The sequence below is a fragment of the Podarcis muralis genome, chromosome 6, assembly GCF_964188315.1.
Source record: "Podarcis muralis chromosome 6, rPodMur119.hap1.1, whole genome shotgun sequence".
Lineage (NCBI taxonomy): Eukaryota > Metazoa > Chordata > Lepidosauria > Squamata > Lacertidae > Podarcis > Podarcis muralis.
This window is the reverse complement of record NC_135660.1, coordinates 88725888-88753242: the sequence shown is the minus strand read 5'-3', so window position 1 is coordinate 88753242 and position 27355 is coordinate 88725888. Positions and strand designations below refer to the sequence as shown.

Genomic DNA, 27355 nt, shown 5'->3' with positions numbered 1-27355 from the left:
GAGGGGGAGAACAGGAAAAAAAATTCTCCCCCTCTCTGCTCAGCGCCCCTTCAGCGAAGCGGCAGGAGAAACGGAGCCCCTTCCATTTCTCCTCCCGCTTGGCTGAAGCCGGGAGAGTTTTGTTGTCCTGGCTTCAGCGAAAGGAACCCGAAGCCTGCAGAGCACAGCGGGAACTCGCACTGCGCTCCACAGGCTTCAGGCGGCTATCCCTGAAGCCTGGAGAGCGAGAGGGGTCGGTATGCACCGATCCCTCTCGCTCTCCAGGCTTCAGTGAAAGCAACGTGAAGCCTCCTGAGCGCGGAGGGAGCTTGTCCACCTTTGCATATTCTTCATTCGTACTGCCTTGGCAATTTCACATTCCAAATGTGCCCATAAATAGTATCCAGGGGTTTACAGAGACAGCTTTAAAAGAGGATGAGACCACTTCTTGGAAAATAAGGTGATCAGTGGCTACTAGTTGCAGAGAATCACAGTTGAGGAGAGCGCTGGTGTGCTCAGGTCCTGGGTGCGAGCTTTGCCCAGGCATCCCTCCGGCCTTGGAGAGCCCCAGGATCCTGAATCAGCAAGGGATTTTCTTACATTCTTGCGAATACAGGCACCACCAACCGGAGGCTGCTGTTTACTAAATCACTTCTGTAAAAGAACACACTTTGAATTCAATCTTTCCATTTATTGTCAAATAATAATCCACTGCAATGAGGAAACAAAACACAAAACGTGACTTCTTGACGGGTAATGGGTGAGCACGGAACACGCATGTGCATTATTAAAACTAAAAATGGCATCGAGATGGTTACATACGGCCAATATGGTTAAGCTCATGATTTGCACCTATCCAATCCTTTTTCAATTTTAATGCCACGTCTAAACGCTGCTTCAGATAAAAATGCAAATAAAAAAAGCATTAGAAACCCATTAAAATACGTTAGGGAAGCTGTTCTCTGGGCTCTTCTCCTGTGCAAGAGCTGCAGGAGACTGTAAATCATTTCAACGGGACTCAGGCGGTAACAATCCTTCATTATGAAAATGTTAGCTCTCCAAATGGATGGAAGCAGCATTTTGTGGCTTAGTTGTAACGGAGCTATAATTTTGCTAACCCCTCGTATTTAATGTGATCGTACATGGAATAATTACTTAATATAAATAAAAATGGAAAAGTCTTCTTCTTTACTGCCCTTTTTAAAAAGCTTTCAATGAATTTAATTTTCTTCAATATAAGTTATTTGTAAGTCTATACAAAGGCAAATATACATATATACAGTCATAATATTAAAGCACTTCAATTGACTTTTTTTTTTGGCTGATCTTGTGGGGGGGTGGGGAAGAGTCAGCAAAAGAAAAATCCTGCTATTTTGGAGCATGGCTATTAATACAACGAACTGCAAACATGCTGACCGTGAGTTAGTTGCTGTTACTATGAATAAACGGTATAAAAGCATCAGCAGAAAAATAGGATTTTTATATTTAATAAATACAGCTTATGACAAAATCGCAATCTAAATCTTTGCTAGTTGTACTTGTCCATGACCCCTTTTCTCCTTTTAAACAAAATGACTATGAAAAAAATAACAGGTTCGTTTTGCACGGAAGTGCAAAATTTGGGAAATTGGCACTGGAATTCTATGCATGCTTACTCAGAATTAAATTCCATTGAACACAATGGGGCTTACTCCCTGGTAAGTGTGCAAAGGATTGCAGTCAGAGAAGTGTATAATTCAAGGAGATCCAAAACAAAGTGGCTTTGGAAATCCAGACGTGCAGGTTGCTTGTACTTTTCTGTGTTTCTTTTCAAAAAGACAGGCAGAAAAATCACATTTGCCACCAATTCTAAAAAGGCACATTCAGGAAGATTTTGCCAGAATATATCCACAACTGAGAAGGATGCCTTGATAGAGTCTGGCTGCTTGCTCTCTAAGGTAAGGTGAAGGTAAAGGGACCCCTGACCGTTAGGTCCAGTCGCGAACGACTCTGGGGTTGCGACGCTCATCTCGCTTTATTGGCCGAGGGAGCCGGCGTACAGCTTCCGGGTCATGTGGCCAGCATGACTAAGCCGCATCTGGCGAACCAGAGCAGCGCACGGAAATGCCGTTTACCTTCCCGCCGGAGCGGTACCTATTTATCTACTTGCACTTTGACGTGCTTTTGAACTGCTAGGTTGGCAGGAGCAGGGACCGAGCAACGGGAGCTCACCCCGTTGCGGGGATTCGAACCGCCAATCTGATTGGCAAGTCCTAGGCTCTGTGGCTTAACCCACAGCGCCACCCGCACCCCTGCTCTCTAAGGTAGAGAGTTGTGAATGAATGGATCACTTTTTCTTACCCTACCAATCGTCTGGTCTGCCATTTGGGCTGGTAGGAGTCCACTTAGGAAATTAGGTGACCTGAAATCACTGCATCTGACTTCCAAATAAATCCTCCGGCAGGAGCTATTCCAGTTAAGAGAACGAGGAAGCATTAGTGGCAACAGTTATGCTTTAAAATGCGCACTATTGGTGTGTGTGTGTGTGGGGGGGGTTAACGCAGTGTTCCTCCAAAGCACACTCAAAAAGAATGCACTAAATTCTCACAAAGGCACAAACCACTGGAAATGGCTTCAGCACAAGCGCCTCTGGCAGAAATGTAGCTTTAGGAAGCTTGTGCAGATGACATTCTGAGTAGATCTGGCCCAGAACATGCAGTGGGCAGAACTTTCAGGATATGTGTGGAAAAGCTGGGTCAAAATGCCTAGAACGTGGCTGGATAATGTCAAGCAGAATAGAATGCAACATTTTATCTGCCGGTAACGCCAAATCTTAATGACCTATCAAAGATCCAGGCTCAATTCTTTTCGTCTGCCTCAAGGCACAGTGCCAAGACCGCTGCCTTACTTGCTGTTTTAGTTAAGTGCAGTAAAAGTGGGTTTCTGACAGCCTGACCAGTAAAACAAAATAGAAGATTGCAACCTCAATAAAACGGGGGAATAGGAAACACAGAAAAGCCTGCTTAAATCTGGTGTAGTGAATTAAAAGATAATGGGAGGACGATCTTGGTAATGTGCCCTTCTATATAAAATGGGTCTCCGTAAATTCCTTTCCCCTTCATATGTGTTAAGGTGCACATTCCAAAGGAAGGGAACAAGAGCTGCATGAGGTTTTTAGCAGGATGAGACACCAACTTCACCCTCTGCCAGCCGGACTGCAGTCACAGATTCTGCAACCAAAATGCATTCACTGTTCTCGTGTTCTCTTCCCCTCCCCACCCTGCTCACATTATTTCACACTCCCATCTCATTGCTTTCCCCCAGTTTCACACCGCGGAGAACAATATTCAATACTGAACGAAAGCGAAGTCTTATCTTGCCACCCCTGAAGGATAAAAGCAGGCACAAAGGCAGCATTGTAAGCGGCTTGGTACTTTGCTCTGGTCAACCTTTAAAGGAGGCAAGGGCTTCGAGTAAGTCCAACACTTTACCACATTCACATCCGTGTCTCCTCGCTTGTCGGCTACATTCATGAAATAAGTCTTTTCTGAACATTTTTTCCTTACAGTTTCAAACCCAGGTCCTTCTCTTTGTCTCTCTCTCTCTCTCTCTCCTGGTGAAATCACCAATGGGCTAGCAATGGCTTTTATGAAGATACAAGTTTCACGTAGTTGCCCGGGAAAGTACCAAACTGTTGTGTTCTCCGGGATGTGCCTGTTGAGAAATAAAACAAGGACAAACGTGGGTGTGGCGGCCTAAAAAGCAGGCTGGTGGTGATGGCTTTTCCATCTTTGTTTTGATATCGCTGTGTAGCAGGGTAACACGCAACTTGATCCCGTGAAAGGATCCTCCACTTATTTGGTTAGTGCATGGGGTTAAACCACAGAGACTAGGGCTTGCCGATCAGAAGGTTGGCGGTTCAAATCCCCGCGACGGGGTGAGCTCCCGTTGCTCGGTCCCTGCTCCTGCCCACCTAGAAGTTTGAAAGCACGTCAAAGTGCAAGTAGATAAATAGGTACCACTCCGGCGGGAAGGTAAACGGCGTTTCCGTGCGCTGCTCTGGTTCGCCAGAAGCGGCTTAGTCATGCTGGCCACATGACCCGGAAGCTGTATGCTGGCTCCCTCGGCCAGTAAAGCGAGATGAGCGCTGCAACCCCAGAGTTGTCCGCGACTGGACCTGATGGTCAGGGGTCCCTTTACCTCTACCTATCCCCAGGTAAGGCTGAAACCCTGCCTAAAATCATGGAGAGCTGCGGCCAGTCTGTAGACAACACTGAGCTACGTGGACCAATGGCCTGTGACTGTCTTCCAAGAATGCTGAAACACATGCTGCCCAATGGGACAGAGATCTGATGTGATGCCCCTTCTCCTTGGAAGTCCATACCAGAAGAGCTCCCTCTTTTTCTTCAAGTCTCACCTCAAAATAAATCTTAATCCTAGCTGAAATAAAAGACCATGTACCGATAACTCTACATCTTTTGTTCCTTTGCTTCCTCGCCCTTTTGTCTTCTGCCGCATCAAAATTCAGTTTGTAAGATTCCTTGGGCAAGATATGCTTTTTAATATCGCTTGAAAGCGTCGTGCACGTTGATCGCTCCAATTTGAAATGATTAGCTGGAGGGAGGCCCCGTTTCGAAATAAAAGTATTGGTCTCAAGCCACAGAGTCAGTGAGTGGGTGTCAGTTTGGCAATGTTTGAAGAACAGGGCGGAAGAGCAGAGAAGGAAGGACTGGAAACTGGACCCAAGCGGAGGGCATTTGGCTTGTGAATGCACAGCACCAGATTCAAGGGCTTGGCTTGAGCTGAAAAGACTAAAATAGTCTGAAACAGGTTTGTTTTTTTTACCTATTGGTATGAAACAGGTCTTTACAACCTATTGCATGAGTGATTGGCTTATCCATAACTACAATAAAAGTAAAATAACGGTCTTCTCCCAAAGGATTTCAGTTTATTAATTGTTTTCGGATGAGCATGTGAATAATAACTGCTGTTATTAGACAATAGTTGGCTCAATTAAACAGCCTCTTGCAACAGTTGAAGGTTTTAGAGCTGTCTACATATGCCGTAATTGTCCGGAATTCCAATGGGGGTCAACAGTAAATTTAGTGTTTTGGAAAGAGTTCAAGGTAAGGTGTTGCGAATCTATTTGGGGTACCAAAATGCATGGCCAATGGTGTTCTATGTTTGGAGGTCGGTTTCCCAATGGCTGAAAACTCAGAGTGAATATCCTCTCTAAACTAATGGCTATATTTACTTTGTCTACATCCACAAAGCCTGTTACAAATCAGAATGCACTAACAGCATGTGTGTTCTTTCTTGAACACCTAGCAATCAAAATTGGTTACCGCTGAGCCTTTCTAAGGAATTAATGGCTATTTTGAGGCATTCTACAGTTAAAACATGCTTGAGGAAAATAGGTTTATATCTAAACATAACCAGGAAATGTTGTTCTCCCTCTATACCTGCTGTGAAGGGAAGGGAAAGGATCATATTTACTAAATGGCTCAGATAAGCCTTTCCGCTTAATGAGATTTAATGCTATACAGTTGTTTAACTGGTGGGTCATATGGCAGAATTTCTTGCTGCAGAACATCAGTGTGTGGGGGGGTCTGAGGAAGTAGAAACCGATTCATGGCTCTTCCCCATCCCAGCGCTGTTTCTACAGTAGCTTTTGCGAAACATATATAGACCTGCTGCTTGAATCTTGCCCAGGAAAGTTTTTGGGTTGTCAAGACAATTTTCCATTGGTAGGGGGGGGTGTCACAGGGAAAACATTACGATTTGTAGCCACAGCTGTTACTGCTAAAATGCATAGCAAATTCACAGCAGAATATACGCAATCACTCTGAGTCAAGCAAATTAGCAGAATTATAGCATGTACGCTGCTCTGGCTAACTAGATTTTGTGTAAATAGGTCTGTGAATCAAATGGATGATATTAATTAATTTTCCCGTTAACGTTATAAAAACGAGTTGAAATGACAGATGTCATGCTCACCAACAAACCAGCCGTCATCACACTTCTCCATGACATCTATGATATCTCCATCTCTTAACTCCAGCTCATCTTCATTCTGCGGGACATAGCTGTACAGTGCTTGGTAGCTAAGCCTGAAAAGACACAGAAACAGTAGAGGGGGGTAGAATTAAGGGACGAGATTGTCAGCCACTACTAACAACATCCCTCTTGTAACTAACTGTCTTCAAATACAGATCCAATGACGATGATTCAGATTTGTATACCACCCTATACCCACAGGTCTCAGGGCAGTTACAAGATAAAAATCACAATATAAAAAGACAAAGTGCATAATAAAACCAAAAACCAACCCAATAATCCCCCCTCCCCAACACATTTAAAAGAGCATTGCATGTCTTTAAGGCCTGGTTAAAGAGGAACATTTTTGCCTGGCGCCTAAAGGTGTATAACGAAGGTACCAGGTGAAGCTCCCTGGGGAGAGCATTCCACAAACAGGAGATCTGCTGGGATAGGAGTCTAAATTTCCTCTGCCCTCTCTCAACTTTATCCAACAATATTCTGACCATATTCAGTTCCCATCAGCTCCCTTGTACCCTATTCTGCACCACAGCCAGCCCCTAAATACCGTATTTTTCGCTCTATAAGACGCACCAGACCACAGGACGCACCTAGTTTTTGGAGGAGGAAAACAAGAAAAAAAATATTCTGAATCTCAAAAGCCAGAACAGCAAGAGGGATCGCTGCGCAGTGAAAGCAGCAATCCCTCTTGCTGTTCTGGCTTCTGTGATAGCTGCGCAGCCTGCATTCGCTCCATAAGACGCACACACATTTCCCCTTACTTTTTAGGAGGGAAAAAGTGAGTCTTATAGAGCAAAAAATACGGTAAATCTTCAAACCACGGGACCAGATCAGGTGGCAAGGAGTGGCACGCAGAACTTCATCCAGTGGCCCTGTGGCACTCTTGACGGCAAAAGTGTCTACAGGACCTCACCGGGGAGATTATGAGCTGCCACTGCCCTTCTGAAGTCTTCCAACTAGCAGGAAGTTCCAAAAGTCCACACCAAGGTACCACGCATCCATCTCCAGACCTCTGATCCATGATATTTTTTAAAATGAAGACGAGTCTGGTAGGATCAATAGGGCACAATTTCCTCTGGTGATCTCAGCCAAGACCACAAAACCAAAATACTGGTGAGTCCCTTGTGTTAAATAAGAAAACCCATCAAACTAAAAATTGTGCTGTGTCTCCTGCATTCCATCCATCAAATGTACGACAGCTGCTGAAATGAGGGGGCGAATGCGTCCCCTTTCGGACCAACTTACATATCTTGTGGCGCGTGGTTCCTGTCGAGGCTTGTTCCCAGTGGCAGGACTTGCGGTTGCTGAGAAATGATGAAAGATGATTTATTGTCACTATGGGGCCCCTTGTGGCAAGAGACAAGAGGCTGAGAAATTGTGCTGCAGTAATGAACGGACTTTTCCGCAATGTTTAAGATCTCATTGCAAACGGTTTCCTGGGCGGTAGAGACAGTGCAGGGTTGACATCCACGGAGGGGGGGAAACACGTCAGAGGACAGTGAACAGGGGAAAGTGGGGAGGAGGGGGGGATAGTCAGTAAGAGACGGGGAAATCCAGTTGTAGCAATCCAGTAAGACAAGACAGTGGTAGATCCAGCCAGTGAAGTGTAGAGGAATCCAGGTGGAAAGCATGGAAAAACAGAGGCAAGATACAGAAAAGTTGGCTATTTAGTTTTAGACATATAGATTGACGTATTTGTAACAAAGCAGTAGCAGCAAAAGATGCTGGAATTAGCAAGGACCTCAAGTTCACATCTTCCAGCTCTGAGTGCGTCATTTCAAAACACATAACATGCATGCAACCGAAGTTCTCCCCCCAATGCTACAGATATTTAATGCCTGTGTTTGCTTTGTCTACAGTAGCCTTTGTTTCAGAAAATTTCAGCTCCTGTTGCAATGGCCTAACTGCGCACCAAAACTCCACATAGAAGCCAGGTGTTTGCGAGGGCACCTGGTTCAGCTTGCCCTAAATCAGAGCCTCCATCTCGTGTACTTGGGACAGCGGTGGAAAAATAATTAGGGTTGAGAGTCAAAAAAATTATCATTGTTCACATAACCAAACCCGCTCTGCCCAGCTGTGGCATTTGGGGCTCCTTTCCCCCCAAAATACTGGCACGTCTAGACTATGATGTCAAGAAGCAGGTAACAGATGCTTTATGAGTGCAGCACTGCACCAAAATGTTGCAGGCTGAGATACTTCTGGTTCAGGGATACAGTCACTCTGCTAAATTTCCTCTCCCTCAGGTTTTTGCTCTCTCCTTCCACAAGTCAGGCCTCATTTTGGGTCAAGTGACTATGCTCGGTCGTCACTGGCCTGGGGCTTGCTCCATGCCCTCCAACATTTCTCCAATATAAATAAGAGTACGTCCCCTCCGACGTTTCTCTGATGAAAATAGGGACATCCTATTCCATACCCTCCAACATTTCTCCAATGAAACTAGGGACGTCCTAAGGATGAAATCAGAAACCGGGACAGCTTCTGAAAATCCGGAACTGTCCCTGGAAAATAGGGACACTTGGAGGGTCTCCTGATGTCCTCCTTCCATTTTTGTGTTTGTTTTGAATGAGGACACAGTTCTTCTCAATCCCTACTATATAACAATCTTTGGACGTCCACCTCCAGAAACATTTAAAATAGCTTCTCAGGGTGAATTAGGAAATGACCTGTCCAGAAAATGAGATGGATTATTCAACCTCATATCAACACCTGTGTATCTCTTCCTCCTCACTTTTTCACTTTTCAGCCATTCCATTCCCTCTCCCAATTGGTTCTCGCAACCCCACCCAACCTCAGTCAGACAACATTTCATGCCACTGAGTTCCTGTGAAAATGGTTAGGGGGTGTTTGCTCCCTTTAGGGTTACTTTCTAAAGATTTTTTTTTAAAAAAGCACCTGCAAACCTCAGGATTACCCCGAGTCTGCTGGTACCTCTTGTGTACGGTATTGTTTTGCTTATACCTCCAAAAGTATGAAATGGAAATAAGAGAGAATGGCGCTTGTATGAACAATGCTAAAATGGGGCTGCAGATATGAATCTCAGGCGATCTTACCACATAGCTCTTTTCAGATTCTGTGAGATCTGGTCCTGGCCTCAATGAATGATGAGAAGGCTGTGTGATCACCAAAGCACATGGTAAGGGAGACATTTTAGCAAATGCACTAGCAAGTCAAATTCAAATCATAGGAAGAAAGCAAAACAAAAACAAAACAAGGGAAATTTGACATAAATGACATTCGCCGCTGGATATTATTAAACAGCTGTGCCGTGGAGCACACACTGTGACTCTGGCAAGAAGGATTAGAAGAAGAAGAGCTAGAAGATGAAATGATGGGTTAGCAAAACAAAGACCGATGTTCAAAAGAATATTATGGCACAGTTCCTCTGGAAGGACACAAAAGAGCACAAACTCTAGACTCTGTGATTTAAAGGGGAATTACCAGGGGAGGAAACGGAAATGTGCAGAATACCTATGAGAACTGCTTGGAGCAAGACGATGCACTTTGGAGCCCCTGATGATAGGATTTGCCAGACAATGAGATGAATTAACCTAGAATTTTCTTATTCTTTTGCCCTCAACATTCTGTAACTCCTGACAGTCACCGGGGGGGGGGGGGGGCTTTTTTTATATAGAAGCACATGCAAGCATCAAGCACGTTAACTTTTTCTTTTAATTTACTCATTTATATTTACACACCTATGGAGGTCCTTAGGTATGTTCTTTACTTTTCATGTGGGACCATTTTGCTTCCAAATAGGTAGGCATTTGATCACCCATGTTTCCTATTAAGGGGATTTTTAGTAAATGAATAAACTACAGCCGTACCTTGGATCTCGAACGACTTTGAAGACGAACGGTTTGGGTCCTGAACGCCACAAACCCGGAAGTGAGTGTTCTGGTTTGCAAAAGTTCTTTGGAAACTGAACATCCGTCGCGACTTCCGTCGCTTCCAATTGGCTGCAGGAGCCTCCTGCAGCCAATCGGAAGCCAAGCCTTGGTTTTTGAACATTTTCGGAAGTCGAACGCACTTGCGGAACGGATTCCATTCGACTTCCAAGGTACCACTGTTTTATGAAACTGGGATGCACCCAAGTTTGAAAGCAAATGGGCCCACAAAGGAAAAAACTGTGCGAAATGGCTGAAATATAACTGACCAGGAAATGCAATTATGTCACCTAGATTAATCAAGATTATGCTATTCACCCCGGTGTAGCTCCCCCCCTTTATTACACACACAGCCCAACAAGACAACAGCAAGAACCCACTGATAGCATAGGTAAGTTGACCTAACAACCCCTCCCTAACACAAGCAAACAGAACTCATTGCAGACCACCATCCATGCCCTGGGACCCCCAACCTCTCTCACTGCCAATGAAAGCTTAACAAATAGCAAGAGAACCTACCCACGTGATTCCGACACAAAAACCTTGCCTTGCCAAAAAGTTATGCACAGTTTATATAAGGATAGTAACATGGAATCCTGGCTGAGATTAATAGGGCCTATGCTAATTTAGCATATTAGCTAATTGCACCTTATTCATCCCTGTGAACATAGAAAAATGATTTACATTGAGTCAGATCTTGGCCCATCTAGGCCACTATTACCTATTAATTAACACCAGATACAGCTTTTTCCACATCACTCGTAATGAAAATGTTTCCCACCCCACAGGGTTAGTTCAACCATTTGAAGTAATCACTTGTGAAGCTAACGACCTTAAACCTGACCAATTAATATTCTCAATGAAGACAGGATCCAAATTATACGGCTGAAAAAGGAAGATCTTGAGAGGCTGCTAGCAGTCAGAATAACAGCCAGAAAAATAAAACACAGGCAAAAATATCAAAACAGTACTAAAAAAAGCATCATGGTATAAAATAGTAGGAAGGACCTATAAAATGGCCGATGTGTTTTACTTAAGGTCTCCTTGCGGGGAACAAGGAATACCGTTTTCCTGTTAAGGCAATACCTTAATTAAGACATTCTGTTGCCTTAATAGGAACTGTATTGTGACCCTGAAGGAGGTTTTGAACTGAAATGGGTTGAGCGTTTCCGAAGGCCTTTCTGTTATTTTATAAAATTCAAGTACTGTTTTAAAGTTTCCTCCCTCACGCCTTTTTTGCTTGGTGCTGTACATTTCTTTTACTTTTGCTAGTCAGAGCAGACAATTGGCTCTTAGATCAGGCATAGGCAAACTCCGGCCCTCCAGATGTTTGGGACTACAATTCCCATCATCCCTAGCTAACAGGACCAGTGGTCAGGGATGATGGAGGGCTGGAGTTTGCCTATGCCTGTCTTAGATGGTCTCTGGCTCAGATTAAGACAGCAACAATGTACCGTATTTTTCGCTCTATAAGATGCACCAGACCACAAGACGCACCTAGTTTTTGGAGGAGGAAAACAAGAAAAAAAATATTCTGAATCTCAGAAGCCAGAACAGCAAGAGGGATTGCTGCGCAGTGAAAGCAGCAATCCCTCTTGCTGTTCTGGCTTCTGGGATAGCTGCGCAGCCTGCATTCGCTCCATAAGACGCACACACATTTCCCCTTACGTGAGTCTTATAGAGCAAAAAATACGGTATTTATCAGTCCAACCTAATCTAATACACATAGCAATTTACTCAATATAAAAGATGTACTTGACCTCTGAAATTCACATGCTGATAAGCAACAGCAGTGAGCATGAAATATCAATCGATGACATTCCCCCCAGCTCCCAAACTCCCGTGATTACCTGTGGGACGTTGACCGTGCGTGAGAGTCTGGGAGGTACTTGTGTTCTAACCGCAAAGGAAGAAATTGCAGAGGGAGACAGAAGAGTAGATGGAGAGAATGGTTTTGCGTTGACAGACTTTTAAAAGGAAGGAAAAGTTGGTCAGCAAAGAAGGGAAATGACCTGTCGACACATCATTGCAGCAATGATGCTCTTACAGACAAGAAAACGTCTTCTGAACTCGGTGCAAAGATCGTCAACAAGTCCATGCAAAAAACAGGCATGCCTTTTCAAAGTTGCCGGGACCCATATTAGTATCGCAAGCTTAATGCGCTTTGAATGAATGTTGTTAGGTCAATGACATGACTCCCCTGAAAACACTGAGACAAGAATTAGTGTGCACCTGGAAATATATTTACTTACAAATTCTATCCCTCTCTGGTTGTTCTTCCACAGGTCTCAAGGGGTTAGGCACACACCATGCATTTTAAAAGTACATTTTAAAGCACCCTGAGAGCTGTAGTTTGTAAGGGGTCTGGGAACTGTAGCCGTGCGAGGGGCAAACTACACTTTCAGGGATTCTCTGGGGCAGGAGAGAGGCAAATTTCATGTATTGTGTGTACGCAGCCTTATGCCAAAAACAATGTATGAGATCCGGTGTTATGTACTGAGTTGAATAGGATCCAAAATGCAGCAGTCTGATTGGTCCTAGAACAATAGGATTCAGAATGCAGCAGTCTGATTGGTCCTAGAACAATAGGATTCAGAATGCAGCAGTCTGATTGGTCCTAGAACAATGCAGCAGTATGATTGGTCTGCAGCAGCCACCCAATCCAGCTCCAAATGGAAGTGAATCCACAACCTGATTGGCCTACAGGAGAATTCCGGAATTAGCCAATCACGTGCAGCTCATTGTGTAAATAATGTATATAAAGCAGATACTTTGGGGAAACATTCATTCCTCCTCAACACTATGAGCTGAATAAAGAGCATGAAATCCACTCTCGACTCCGAATGTATTTCATCCAGCTGAAATAAACACCTTTGGTGCTTCTAAGAGTTTTCCCAGCCTGCATGTTACTAGTCCAGGTCTACAACTCGTTGGCAAGTACTATCATCTCCCCTCCTGAGATGGACATAGACTAATGAATTCCTCTCCAGTTTTGCACACCCCATCCCTACTAAACCAGCCCCACAGCAACCATATTTTTTGTCCTCCTATGCAAAAGACCCAGCCCTGCAGCCAACTACCTACCATATTTACTCGAAGCTAATGCTCACCATTTTGGGGCCAAATTACGTTGTGAAAATTAAGGTGTGCATTGGATTCAACAGCACATTTACATTCGCCGGCAAATGCTCTCTCTTTTCGTTTCAAGGTTCTGAAAACTGAGGTTAGATTTGACGGCGCATTCGACTCAAGTAAATACGGTACTTTCACTGTCTGGCTGATAGTACCATAGGTTTGCCAGTTCTGCTGAGGTTCAAACGCTCAATTAAATTGGGTGGCTGGAAAAGCAATAGATACCGTATTTTTTGCTCTATAAGACGCACCAGACCACAAGACGCACCTAGTTTTTGGAGGAGGAAAACAAGAAAAAAAATATTCTGAATCTCAGAAGCCAGAACAGCAAGAGGGATCGCTGCGCAGTGAAAGCAGCAATCCCTCTTGCTGTTCTGGCTTCTGGGATAGCTGCGCAGCCTGCATTCACTCCATAAGACGCACACACATTTCCCCATACTTTTTAGGAGGGAAAAAGTGAGTCTTATAGAGCAAAAAAAACGGTATATGCTGGAGGCAGAGGAAGGCAATGAGAAGCCCTTTCCCTGGAGGACCAGAGAAGAAGCTTTTTCACTGCACTCCTCCACCCCCACCCCTCAAGATTACCATTAGCAGTTGTCTGGGTGAGTGCATCAGTTTTGCTAAATGACACCGTAGCTTAAAGAGTGTTTTCCATTTGGGATACCTGAGCAGGATCCTAACATCTTACGGGAACATGGACTACAGCTACTTTGTCTACAGCATTCCTCGGATCACGAAAGCAAAGCTGCTCTCAAGGCACATCCTTGGAGAGCCACCGTCCAACAGACTAGGCCAGAGCTTTCCAAACTGTTCATGTCGATGACACCCTTTTTAGACGTGCATCCTTTCAGGACACAGTAATTCAGTTTTACTAGCAAACCGAAGGTCAAACTAACCCCTTTCCAGGAGCGTTCGCACGACACAGCTGCACACTGCAGCCGACGCACTAACGTGTCGCGACACACAGTTTGGAAAGCTCGGTGTTATGTACTGAAGTTCTCACCCTGGGCCAGCAGGGGGATACTGTAGATAGTCATGCAAATAAGGGATCGAAAGTGACATTCAGTGATTTCGCTCGGTGTTTCAGCTCAGTGATTCAGCTCTGCTCAGAGGGTGGCTGCATCCGGCTGTGCTCTGCTCCCCATCCATCCCACCTTCGTTGCCAGTGTTAAGTTGTGGGTGAACGTATCAGACGACACAGCAATTCTCCAAACAGCTCTCATTTATTCACAGGCCAGGACAGAACTGAACTGAAGGGTTCAGTCAGCCTGCTTATATAGAGCTCCAGTACAACGTTACTGTAACAACTTTCTAAAACTATCCAATCACTGAATGTCACTTTCGATCCCTTATTTGCATAACTATCTACAGTATCCCCCTGCTGGCCCAGGGTGAGAATTTCAGTACATAACACCCTGGACTAGGCTATATATGAGAACCACTTCTCATCCTGGGACCCATCCCATAATGACCTTCACTCTGTTGACTCTTTTCCAACGCGACCGGCTCAGGGGACAAAGTTTTGCTGTTAGTTACCGTCAAGCTAGAAGGAATATACCAGCTAGAACAGTGTTTCCCAAACTTAGGTCTCCAGCTGTGTTTGGACTACAGTTCCCATCATCCCTAACCACTGGTCCTGCTAGCAAGGGATGATGGGAGTTGTAGTCCTCCAAAAAAAAACAAAACAGATGGAGATGCAAGTCTGGGAAACACTGACCTAGTGAGAGCTGCAATCCGGGTCAGTAGCACACACAGGCAACACTCAAAACGTACAGCGATGTTAACCTCAGGACACTCATGCAGAAGAAATACCTTGAAGGGCCTGCTTTGATTTTCCCTCTGTTCAACTTGCTTATAACTGCACGTGGGGCTACCTCCCTGCTCCTGATACAGCGTGCTCTCCTCAATAGTGTGAAGAGATTTCTTTTGTGAGCTAACGGCCTTCTCCGGCTCTGACAGGCCCCTCGCCCTACAGATCTCAGGGATGCCACCGCAACTTCTGTTAGCCGTAACGCAATCCTCCCTCTCCATTCTCCGGCTCGGCCCTCGGCTCTTCTGCAACTTGCCTTGGCGTTCAGTGGCATCGCTGAGCTCTGAGAGGAAGCTGTCGGGGCTGCAAGGCGAATCGCAGTAGCTCATTTGCGGGGAAGGGGAGCTAGCAAACTTCTCTTCGCTCTGCCGAGCCGCCAGGCTGGCGTTTTGGGCGGGCGACTGAGGCTCGTAAGGGGAGGGAGGCAGCGGGGAAACGAAAGAGGTCGGGGTGGAGGAACTGGACATGTTAGAGGGATGGAGGCTGATGGAAGGCGAGGGGCTGGCCACTGCCGATGGGGTGAGATAGTCGACGTTGCAGAGAGAAGCGTCAGGAAGAGGTGGTAATGGAGGGGTGACGGGTGCAGCGTGGCCACGGGGCGCCCCTAAGGTGAGGGAAATCCACTCGGAGGTGACAGCCTGCAACTCAGGAGACAGGGCTGGGCGCATGGGGGCTAAAGGTGGAGGAGTTGGTGTGAAAAGCAGCTCAGAACTGGGAGACTTGACAAATAAGAAAACGAGAAAGGAAGAAAGAGAAAGAAAGAAAGAAAGAAAGAAAGAAAGAAAGAAAGAAAGAAAGAAAGAAAGAAAAGGTTATTAAAAATAATAATATAAAATGAAGCGTGTACAGTAAAAGAATGGAGGAAAGTGGAAAATCCAGTGCATGGCTGAGCACTGACAATTTAGGGTGTTTCAAAGGTTCAGAAATAGAGGAATGGAAACAAGCGTTTGCAAGAGCATATAGGCACTACTGACAGCGGGTGTCAAGTTCTGCAGATACATGAAGGTAGATATATGCAGGTCTAAGTATATGGTTCAATAAGGGTGCCATGAAGACATGATTCTAGGAGGGACGCAAGCTGGCTGCAGCAAATTCCCTAAAAAGCTGGGAGTGGGGGGATTTAAAAATCCAGTATGGGTGGGGTGGCAGGAAGGCTAAATTCTCATGCTGCTCATGATCCCTGAAATTGTGTTAATTTAGCTGTGCCAGATGTTACTGCTGGTACTGGGGCGCCACCATGAGAAAAATAGCTAAAGATACTGATTTTCGGGGGAGGAAAGACGCGCAGGCGGTGGTGGTAAGATTCAGCACGTCTTGCCCTATATCAAAATTTAACATTTCATTCACATGAAGTTTATAACGGTTTCTGTTCGTTTAACAGAATTACACAGCCTGCATTCAGACATCGTGTTTATATTGCATTATTTTTTTACTGGTTATAATGCTAGTGCCCCTTTCCCGATTTCTCGTGTTCTTTTTACACTGCTGCATTATGGAATTGGCTGAGGAAAGCTTTGGGGCAATTCTTGGATATTTACAAGCCAAAAGATGGGGGGCGGTGCGGGGAGGAAATGCAGTCTGGTTAGAGGTCTAGCCTGAGCAACATAGTCTGATGGGAGATTTCATGAGATGGGAAGGTGGCCATCAAAATCCCTTGGTCCAGTATATCTGAAGGAGCGTCTCCACCTCCATCATTCTGCCCGGACACTGAGGTCCAGCACCGAGGGCCTTCTGGCGGTTCCCTCACTGCGAGAAGCCAAGTTACAGGGGACCAGGCAGAGGGCCTTCTCGGTAGTGGCGCCCTCCCTGTGGAACGCCCTCCCACCAGATGTCAAAGAGAACAAGAACCACCAGACTTTTAGAAAACATCTGAAGGCAGCCCTGTTTAGGGAAGCTTTTAATGTTTAATGTATTACAGTATCTTAATATTTTTTTGGAAGCTGCCCAGAGTGGCTGGGGAAGCCCAGCCAGATGGGCGGGGTATAAATAATTTATTATTATTATTATTATTATTATTATTATTATTATCAACAATAATAATTTATTTGGCCATTCCCCTTTATAGCTGCCTTTAGTACCTTTTATGAATTATATTCCTGAGTTTAGTTTTCACTACATTTTGGTGTTTTTTAAAATATATATATATGGTATGGTGTCCTTGGAGAGGGATTTTAAATTCAGAATGCTTTCAGCAGAGTAAACAGCCATCTGCGCTCCTACTGTGCCTCCATATGTCTTCCTGTTCTTCTTTTTTGATGTGAGGAAGTGTAAAGTGATACATGTTGGGACGGATATTGTAGCTTAACATCTATACCGATGATGACTAGGAACAAGTGTTGGGGTGGCAAAAAATGTTACATCTGTGTACTGCAGCAACAGATAGCTAGGACCCACTCTGGTTGCGATTGCAATGGGTTCCAACTGTTTTCTATGTTGTATTTTACATTGTTGTAACCCACCCCTGGGACCTTGTGGAGAAGGGAGAGGAATTAATATAATAATGAATGTCAAATGCCACAGAATAGAACACTGCCAGGATTCTAATGCCTTCCTGGTGTAGTGACATTTGGAACAGTACTGGTCGCCCCACCTAGAAAAATGGTAAGAGCTTGAAAGCACAAAAAGCCAGACAAAATGACCAGGGTCAGCCTTCCCAAGAAAAAATTGAGAGCATTTGGGGTCTTATGAATGCAGGTGACTAAAAGGAGGGACAGGGATGCAGGTGGCGCTGTGGGTTAAAACACAGAGCCTAGGACTTGCCGATCAGAAGGTCGGCGGTTCAAATCCTGCCAACCTAGCAGTTCAAAAGCACGTCAAAGTGCAAGTAGATAAATAGGTACTGCTCCGGCGGGAAGGTAAACGGCGTTTCCGTGCGCTGCTCTGGTTAAGCCGCTTTGGACTAAGCCGCTTCTGGCGCACCAGAGCAGCGCACAGAAACACCGTTTACCTTCCTGCCAGAGCGGTACCTATTTATCTATGCTTTGATGTGCTTTTGAACTGCTAGGTTGGCAGGAGCAGGGACCGAGCAACGGGAGCTCACCCTGCCGTGGGGATTCGAACTGCCGACCTTCTGATCAGCAAGTCCTAGGCTCTGTGGTTTAACCCACAGCGCCACCCGCGTCCCTTAAGTGATGGGGAGTCCTAGATAAAATAATATATGCTGCTTTGTGTATATATAGAATGTATGTTTGGGTGCAGTGTCTGTCCAACAAAGCTAGGAGACCCAACAGGCTGCTTTGCTGTACGTCTACACCCTTCTTTAATCAAAGCACCAGAACTGATCACTCTGGCATTGTTGACACCTGTGCACCCAACTCCTAAGAGCCCTCCTTTGGGCCAGTGGTACAGGACAATGAACTGCAGTGACAATCAGTTGCTCATTTCAGGACTAGTTTGACCCAGTCAGTCCTGCCCAACTAAAGCTGCAATCCTACCGGTTAGGCGGAATCCATCTTGTGGCCTTCAAAAAGACTAAAGTTGCCTAACTGCGTTCATGATTGTAATCTAAAGGCTTGGCAGGCAATATATTTTCCTAGGAACGGAAGCCTCCCTCTTATCACACATGTGCTTGTTTCCTTTTTTTTTTGTCCCTCAATCACTGCCAAACTGCTTTCCAGGAGATTTTCTGTAGCGGCTTGGGAAGCGTCTCTTAAAATCCCAAACATAACACAACACCCTTCTAGGAACAAAGTCAGCATTGCTCTGGTAGAAACTGAGCAGCTGGAACAGGAGGGGGAAATGTACAACTGCTTTCTCCCCGTGCTTATGCTGTTTAGGAACTATTTTAAAAATGTGTGTGTGTGGTTCATTAAGAAGTGTGTGCTTACCAATTTTACCACACGGCTATTTATTTTTAATTTTTAAAAAAGCATAAGGCTATCCTCTGGGCTTTGCCATTTCTAAAACTATTTTCTAAAACTGTGCTTGCCTCTGAGCAATGTACACACTCTGCTGCACTAGAATTATTGGTGCAAAGTCCCAATTCCTGCTCAAAGTTAAGGAGGAATGCATAGGCAAAGTCCTTTAAGGTACAATTGTATGTCCCTGTTTATTTCACTCTCGCCGAAATCACTTTGGCTCAGTTTGCATGTAACTCTAAGCCAAACCATGGCTTAATGCAAACGAATGGGCGTGCAGGCTCCTCAATAGCTTGTGGCTGCCTTGCTCCTCTGCTCCCGATGCTGCTTTGCTGCTGGGAGAACAGCCGTGATTTAACTCATGGTTTGCCTTCCCCAAACTACAAGTAGTAAACCAAGAACAATTCTTGGGTTATGGGTCATGGTTTGTCTGGAGTAAGGCAAACACACAAACCTGGGCTATGCCAACATGCTTAGCTTGCAGCAGCAGAACCAGCAAAAGCCGCCACAATCTCCTCTCTCAGAGCAAGGCCTGATTTAGTGTCGTGTGTGAAACAGGTCATTTGAACTTTCCTAAATGGTGAGTTTATTGTCAACATTTTCCACAACTGCCACTCCATACGGGGCGAGGCAAAAGATGTATCTTTTGAATATACCACTGGTAAATGTGTTCTCCTCACTATCTAAGAGTTATTAGCAGGAGAAGGGACTCTCTAGCAAAAAACAGCAACGCCTTACGGTTTCGCAAGGCTGGATTCAGAGCAGGTACCTGCGGGGATGTTGTCAGACTCCGGTTTGGGGAGTGGCAGAACGACAAGCTGCCGTAGTCTAGTGTGTTCTTCAGCACCGGCTGCTTGAAAATGTCCACGTATGTGACCGGGAAGATGCCTTGGCGGTGAGTACTGGGGATTTTCCCTTCATACCAGTTTTCGTCCACTTGCCGAATCAGTGTGATCCTCTCGCCCTGCGGAGAAAGTATGAATGGGCAGATCAAGCTCCTGATCTGCAGCAAGACTTTCAACCCTGCTGCTCAGGTAGGAAGGTTGAATCTGCACATACGCCTATGCTTTCGGTTTGCACGGAACTGCTAAAAGCATAGCTGTCAACCGTCCCTTATTTGGTGGGAAACTCCCTTATCCCAGTGCCATGTCCTGCTGCTGTCCCTTATTGATGATGTCCCTTAAATTTCCCGGGTTTCAAAGGAAGCAGCTCCTCTCCCTCCCTCCCTGCTGGCCGGCCAGGGAGGAGGGAGGCTCCAACTGTGTTGCTTGGCTGTGTTGCTCACCCAATAAGGAGTCTAAGAATGACTGGGGGGGGGGGGAGCTTGCATGCCTTGTGCCGATCAAATCGGCCGCGTTGCCTGGGGACTCGCCTTTGCTCAGCGCTTCCCAGCAGAGGTGACGGTGGTTTCCCTTGCTGCATCCCCTTTGCCGGGTTGCTGCGCTGTGGGAGCCACTGCTTGAGGCTTTGTTTGGCTGCTGGCTGGGCTTTCTGCCTTTGGCTGGGAGGGGCTCAGAAGAACATACCTGTGGCTGGAAAATCCCTTATTTTGGCTGCTGATCCCTTACTTTTGAGGCTGCTGGCCCCTTATTTTCAAATCTGTAAGTTGACAGCTATGGCTAAAAGGGATTCGACACACGATCCCAATTTGAAATCAGATTTGCAGACCCTCTAGTTTGCTTTCAGGGGGCAACAGAGAGCATGACTGCGGCTACCCAACTCCTGGACCAGTGGCCAAACTGCGATGGGAGGGGAACAAGAGGGAAGGATTCCAGGAATGGCCACAAAGCTATTGTCGGACGTTGGTATTTGCTGAATTCCAGTCCGAGACCCAACAATGAAGCAGAACACAACGTGAAAAAGGCAACCATTGTATGCACAAGATCACTGCCCTGGCTCTCGCCCAAGAACAATGACAAGGTGCGCTTTCTTCTAAATGAAGTAGCCAAGCTTTTCTCCAGCAGACTGACTGTGCAAGCTCTGCAACAGGAGAAGAGCAGGAATTAATCCAAATGCCCATGGGAGCCAGCAATGCAGCAAGGATCAAGCCAACTTAGGAGAGGAGCTTCAAGGTTCCCTAAACACAGCTCAGGGACAAGGCTTTCAGGATCAGGGAACCGGGATCTGAGAACATGAGGTGCATGCTCTAGTTATCTCCCGCTTGGACTACTGCAATGCGCTCTACGTGGGGCTACCTTTGAAGGTGACCCGGAAACTACAACTAATCCAGAATGCGGCAGCTAGACTGGTGACTGGGGGCGGCCGCCGAGACCACATAACACCGGTCTTGAAAGACCTACACTGGCTCCCAGTATGTTTCTGAGCACAATTACAAGTGTTGGTGTTGACCTTTAAAGCCTTAAATGGCCTCAGCCCAGTATACCTGAAGGAGCGTCTCCACCCCCATCGTTCTGCCCGGACGCTGAGGTCCAGCGCTGAGGGCCTTCTGGCAGTTACCTCATTGCGAGAAGCAAAGCTACAGGGAACCAGGCAGAGGGCCTTCTCGGTAGTGGAGACGCCCTCCCATCAGATGTCAAAGAGATAAACAACTACCTGACATTCAGAAGACATCTGAAGGCAGCCGTGTTCAGGGAGGTTTTTAATGTGTGACATTTTGGTGTATTTTTGGTCTTTGTGGAAGCCGGCCAGAGTGGCTGGGGAAACCCAGCCAGATGGGCAGGGTACAAATAATAAATTATTATTATAACATGAAGTTGTGCAAATAATCCTACCTACCTGCCACACTTCTGAACAGAGGCAGCAAAGTCCACCTGCTCACAAGAATGCTTATCCCATCAAGAGCTCCTGGCTTCAGGCCTGGTGCTCCTTCTTGGGAGCCGGGTCTCCTCCTGCCACTCAATGTGGTGTCCCAGCCTTGGAGAAAACACATAGCTTTCCAGCATGTGTTAACCCAACAAACGCCAACAAACCAAACTCGAAAGCCTGGTTTCTTTCAGTTATGGCTTTGGCACTACATGTGAATCCGACAGCCTTGGTTAAGTGTCACCGTGGACACTCACCAAGCTACAAAGGAGCGAGACAAGGGCAGCTGGGAAACAAAATAGAAAGCCTCCTTTGAAAGAAACAGGGGGAAAACCTTTCTCGCTGATTTTCATGATCCAAAGACACGGGTACCTTTCTGAAAGACATTTCCACTTGAGTGTCACCATTGAAATTGAACTTGGCAATAGCGTCGCCGTATTCCAGGACTTGTATCGGTGATGTTTTCTTAGGCTGAGCTTTTTCTGTGGGAGGGAGTAGCTATAAAAGAACACACACACCAAAAGGCAGATATGAGGACCCCAGTCATTGGATTCCAGTACCAGGTTAGATGTGGATGTGCAAGATAGGTAAAGGTAAAGGGACCCCTGACCATTAGGTCCAGTCGTGACCGACTCTGGGGTTGCGACGCTCATCTCGCTTTACGGCCGAGGGAGCCGGCGTACAGCTTCCGGGTCATGTGGCTGGCAAATCACGTGCTTTCGGACTGCTAGGTTGGCAGGAGCAGGGACCGAGCGACGGGAGCTCACCCTGTCACGGGGATTCGAACCGCCGACCTTGTGACTGGCAAGCCCTAGGCTCTGTGGTTTAACCCACAGCGCCACCCGCATCCCATGGATGTGCAAGATAGCTTGACCCTATTTCTGACTGACTCGGTTGAGATGCAATGTCTAAACCATGGTTTGGCAATTGGAAACCATCCCTTTGGAACGTTGTGAAAAAAATGAGGAAAGGATGAATTATATAAGTCCCAAAAAACACCAATGGTGGTTTATCATTGCATCTGAATCAAAACTTCTGTGTTACACACTGGAACAAATCTGAAGCATAATTCTAGTAAGGGGTGACTGTAAAGCAATTTTAATGGTTCTAGCGTCTCGGGTAAGTTTTAAACAATGGATGTGGCCGCAAAATATTTCTCAGCTTGTGGCTTATTTGAAATTGCTCCTTTGGGAAGATGGGCGAGATATAAATTGAATGAAACAAACCAAGTCTCACCACTTTGACTCATTGTATCTGCACAACAAAAAGAAGTACCTCTATGTATGATTGTGGGAAAATTCCAACTCTGCCATGGTGTTCGCCTTCAAACCAATTCTGATCAATTTGCTTATAAATGTAAACGACATCCCCTTTCTTCAGTGGGAGCTCCCTGTTAAAAACAGACAGGTTATGTGTTAATGCGCAGTTAACATCTCTTGGAAACATTAATTCAAGTAGCATATGCATGCCCTTATCTGAAAGCACTATTGGAGATTCCCCATATCCAAATTCTTGCAGAGCTCCAAAAAGAGGCAAATCTGGACCTAGTGAATCTCCCTCAATAATTCCTCCCTCTGGTCAATTCCACAGTACAGACCTTTAGTGCCACGGAAACATTGTTTTTCCACAATTAGATAGAATTAACATGGAGATTGTGCATAAGCATTTAACAAAACGCTTTATTATTATTCAGCATCACTTTCCCTGATAATCAAGACCCTTCCACTCCAGAGTTTTTTCACCATTAAAAAATGAAAATAATTAGATGAAGCTAGCCGAATCAGAAACTGGCATGAAGGTTTTCCATCACTAAACCCTGCCCGCTATTTTTAAGAAGCCATAAATTGGACTGAATCGGCAAACAGAAAATGTTTGAGGGCGAAGGAGCCCATAAGAGCCTCTTGGACTAGCTATGCTAGGGTGGCTGGTGCTACAATTGCATTTTGTAACAAAAAAAAATTCACCATAAATTGGGTCTAGAAAAACCTGCAGGAAGATAATGTGCGAAACTGTGGAATGCAATGGGCTGGCAAACAAGGTGTCTGGCTACTTGGTAAAAAGTGAGTGGAGAAAAGATTAAAATTCCAGACGGAAGAACTAGCTTAGAAGCAACCTCACTCACATAGCTTTTAAAGCAGAGCATTACAGAGCCTCCAAGTGTCCCTATTTTCCAGGGACGGTCCCGGATTTACAGAAGCCGTCCCTGTTTCTGATTTGATCCCGGAATGTCCCGCTTTTCCTTAGGACGTCCCTTGTTTTCATCAGAGAAATGTTGGAGGGTATGGAGTTACGCAACTCCGAGCCAAGGAGATAAGTGACTATACCACCTTTAGAAGACATCTGAAGGCAGCCCTGTCTGGGGAAGTTTTTTTAATGTTTAATGTTTTGCTTTTATATATGTTGGAAGCTGCCCAGAGTGGCTGGGGCAACCCAAGTCAGATGGGCAGGTTAGAAATGATGAAAGTATTATCAATTATCAAGTTATTGTCGCTGTTACTGAATAAAGGTAAAGGGACCCCTGACCATTAGGTCCAGTCGTGGCCGACTCTGGGGTTGCGGCGCTCAACTCGCTTTATTGGCCAAGGGAGCCGGTGTACAGCTTCCGGGTCATGTGGCCAGCATGACTAAGCCGCTTCTGGCGAACCAGAGCAGCGCACGGAAACACCATTTACCTTCCCGCCAGAGTGGTACCTATTTATCTACTTGCACTTTGACGTGCTTTCGAACTGCTAGGTTGGCAGGAGCAGGGACCAAACAATAGGAGCTCACCCCGTCATGGGGATTCGAACCGCCGACCTTCTGATCGGCAAGTCCTAGGCTCTGTGGTTTAACCCACAGCGCCACCCGCATCCCCTGTTACTGAATAGGACCTCCCTATTTTCATAGCAGAAATGTTGGAGGGTTTACAGATGAAACTACCTTTGAGTTGTACATGGAGAGCAGATTCTAAGCACTAGATGGAGAGAAACTCTCCAATTTAATGTTAAACAAGAAGACTGTTACCCTGTACTAACTTTTCCCAACCTGAACTCCTCTATATGTTATGCCATTAAAAACCTAGACACAGCCCTAAATGTCACAAGGAAGATAAAGAGAAATACTCTTCTGTTTGTTAACAATCACTGGAAGTGAGCACAGAAATTGGCTGGAGCACAGGGAAGCATTTTGTTGGTTTAACAACCAGAGTCTATCGTTGGGGAGGGAAGCAAGCAGCCATACACGTATACTCACTTGAGCGTCTGGGCTTTAAAGTCAAACTTCGCTCTGGCAGCTCTCATCTAAGGGTTAAAAACAACACATTTAAAGCAATTGCCAACTCCTCGGGACAGGGCCTTAAATAGTATGGAAATCCCAGCCACAGAAATGCTAAGGTCAGGTGTGGGATGGGGGCAAAAATACTATGAAGGGTTCATTCTATCTTTTTTTGCTATCTTAAATTACTGGGGAGTCCTAATCAGATGTTAAGGGTCTAGCTGGGGAGGGGGAAATCCCAATGCCTCAATAGCCAGTGGCAAAATCTCAGTTTCTACTCTAAATGAAAAGCAAAAGGTGTGAATAACGGGAGGGGGCTTGCTTTTCAGCTTTTCTGCAAAATCAGTCTAATTGGAGACCATGCACAAAAATGAACATCGGTACCATGGGCAATAAGTCTCGGAAAAACCATTTCCAGCCAGTTTCGGAAGGAAACGCAAGGCAGATTTGCGTAGGCCAGTGATAAAGGTTTGCTAAACAGGCTGCGATCCACTCTGCATAGCAGAACGTTGCATCTGAAAAAACATGGCTCCAGGGACCCACAGAATTTAGGGTGACATCCCCTTCTGATATGCGTATCAGCAAGCTTGGCGGAGCTAGATGACAAGGAGCCCCTCTTGAGACGGCACTCTGGATATTTACCAAGGAAGCATCTCCTGGCAGCTACCTGTTCACCTGAACTGCGCTCATGAATTGTCAGTTTGATCAGCAGAAAAGAGACAAAAGGGAGAAGCCAATGGTGAAAAAACTGAGGTTTTAATTGAAATAACTTCTATAGTTCTGAGGGAATAATATATATAACGGTAAAGGTAAAGGACCCCTGGACGGCTAAGTCTAGTCAAAGGCGACTATGGGGTTGCGGCGCTCATCTCGCTTTCAGGCCGAGGGAGCCAGCGTTGGTCCACAGACAACTTTCCGGGTCATGTGGCCAGCAGGACTAAACCGCTTCTGGCGCAACAGGACACCCTGACAGAAACCAGAACGCACGGAAACGCCGTTTACCTTTCTGCTGCAGTGGTACCTACTTATCTACTTGCACTGGTGTGCTTTTGAACTGCTAGGTTACCAGAGGCTGGGACCGAGCAACTGCCGACTTTCCGATCAGCAAGCCCAAGAGGCTCAGTGGTTTAGACCACAGTACCACCTGCGTCCCTATAATAATATATAATATTTTAATCCAGAGAAGAGAGGAGGGGAGTTGGCAATTTTAAACCGCCTATGGGCTGCATACACACATTCCTCCAGATTTATACCAGCACTCCCATCCCTCATACAAATTCTAAATCAAAGTATAAGATGAGTGTAGTAGAACAACGTTTCAGGGTTCTTTTACCGGCTAATTGAAACGTTTCAGAACTGCTTTTTAACACTCCTTATGAAATTTTGCTAGCAATAAATATTTCAAGGTCGGCATCTTAAGCAAAGGCAATGCTTTTTGTCTTGGAAGATCATTATTTTTAATTTTTTTAAAAAAGCCAATTCCCAGCATTCGTCACATATAAGCTAAGGGGTAAACGACCACTGAATGCAATACAACATTGCTCTGGCGGAAAGGCTACATGCAGGTTGTGTAGCTCCTGTCCAATATGACTCCTTGAAAAACCATTTCCCCCTTTTGTCTCTTTTTGCTGTTTGTAAATGAAATGTGCCGAGATATCCTGGGGTTGTCGGTTTTTTTTGTTTTCCTGACCGGAAGAATATTAACGAAAGGAGAGGAGAGAAAGAACATCGCCATCTAGTGTTTAATCCACTACAAGACAATCACATGGTCAGGATCAACAAGACAATGGAAGTTCTAAGCATAAGGCAGAGACAAGGAGAGAATGTAGCATTACGTGATGCAAAAGATGAAGCAAATGCCCCCTGATTTTTGCCATAAAACTAACGGATATTTCAAAGGCATGCATCACAAGTTGTGCACTAGCAATCCTCAGCAGGCATGCTTTTTTAACACGTACATACAGCTTTCGGTACAGAGCTATTAATTCGTTTTAACAAAGTTGAAAAAAAGCAGTTTCTAAGTCAAGCGCGGATGGGGAAAATAAAAAGTAACACACTTCTTGGATAGCTAATGTTGGCCTAAAAGCACAACGCTATGAGAGGCAAATATGAATCGGGTCAAGCAGCAGACTGAGGCAACCACAACAGACCTCTGACCCAGATCTCCTTTTTGCGGTATCGTCTACAATTAGGAGGTCCCCAAACCGCTCATTAGTGATAAATTGATGGTGCGTAGGAATGACCCCTGTGTGCCTTCTAGCTGCAATGTCAGCCTCTTCTTGCTCACGTCTAAGCCGTCTCTGGTCCTCTAAAAGTTTCTGCCATGAAATTGCATAAAATGGGCAGTAAATCATCTAGTTTATGGCATTTCAAAACTGCCAGCAAATTATTATTATTGTTTGTTTGTTCTTTTATTTTTATTTTTAAAAAACACCTCTCTCCAATGCAGACTAACAAACATAACGGAAAGTCGTCCCCCCGCCCCAACCCCAATAACAGTACATTATTAAATGCTGCACACTGGATATTATCCTAAGAACACTGGTCTGGAAAGCAGGATCACAAGACAACTGAATCCTTGTGGCAATGGCCACAAGCTTAGAAAGGATGGAGAACTCATGGAGGTTATACCGTATTTTTTG

General features: G+C 45.4%; 1 protein-coding gene across 1 annotated transcript in view; it reads right to left on the bottom strand.

Moving 5' to 3' along the window:
* Nucleotides 1–655: 655 nt before the first annotated feature.
* The window catches only part of SORBS1 (sorbin and SH3 domain containing 1), a 112717-nt gene continuing 86017 nt past the window's right edge, over nt 656–27355 (bottom strand). The window contains exons 23-33 of the mRNA XM_077930695.1: nt 26864–27031; nt 24693–24739; nt 22737–22851; nt 21834–21959; nt 19468–19662; nt 14844–15560; nt 11750–11866; nt 9066–9125; nt 7261–7451; nt 5956–6068; nt 656–3672 (exon numbers count right to left, since the gene is read on the bottom strand). Coding sequence (XP_077786821.1) covers nt 3605–3672; nt 5956–6068; nt 7261–7451; nt 9066–9125; nt 11750–11866; nt 14844–15560; nt 19468–19662; nt 21834–21959; nt 22737–22851; nt 24693–24739; nt 26864–27031 — 1917 coding nt within the window. The 3' untranslated portion in view covers nt 656–3604. The remainder of the gene's footprint in view (nt 3673–5955; nt 6069–7260; nt 7452–9065; nt 9126–11749; nt 11867–14843; nt 15561–19467; nt 19663–21833; nt 21960–22736; nt 22852–24692; nt 24740–26863; nt 27032–27355) is intronic.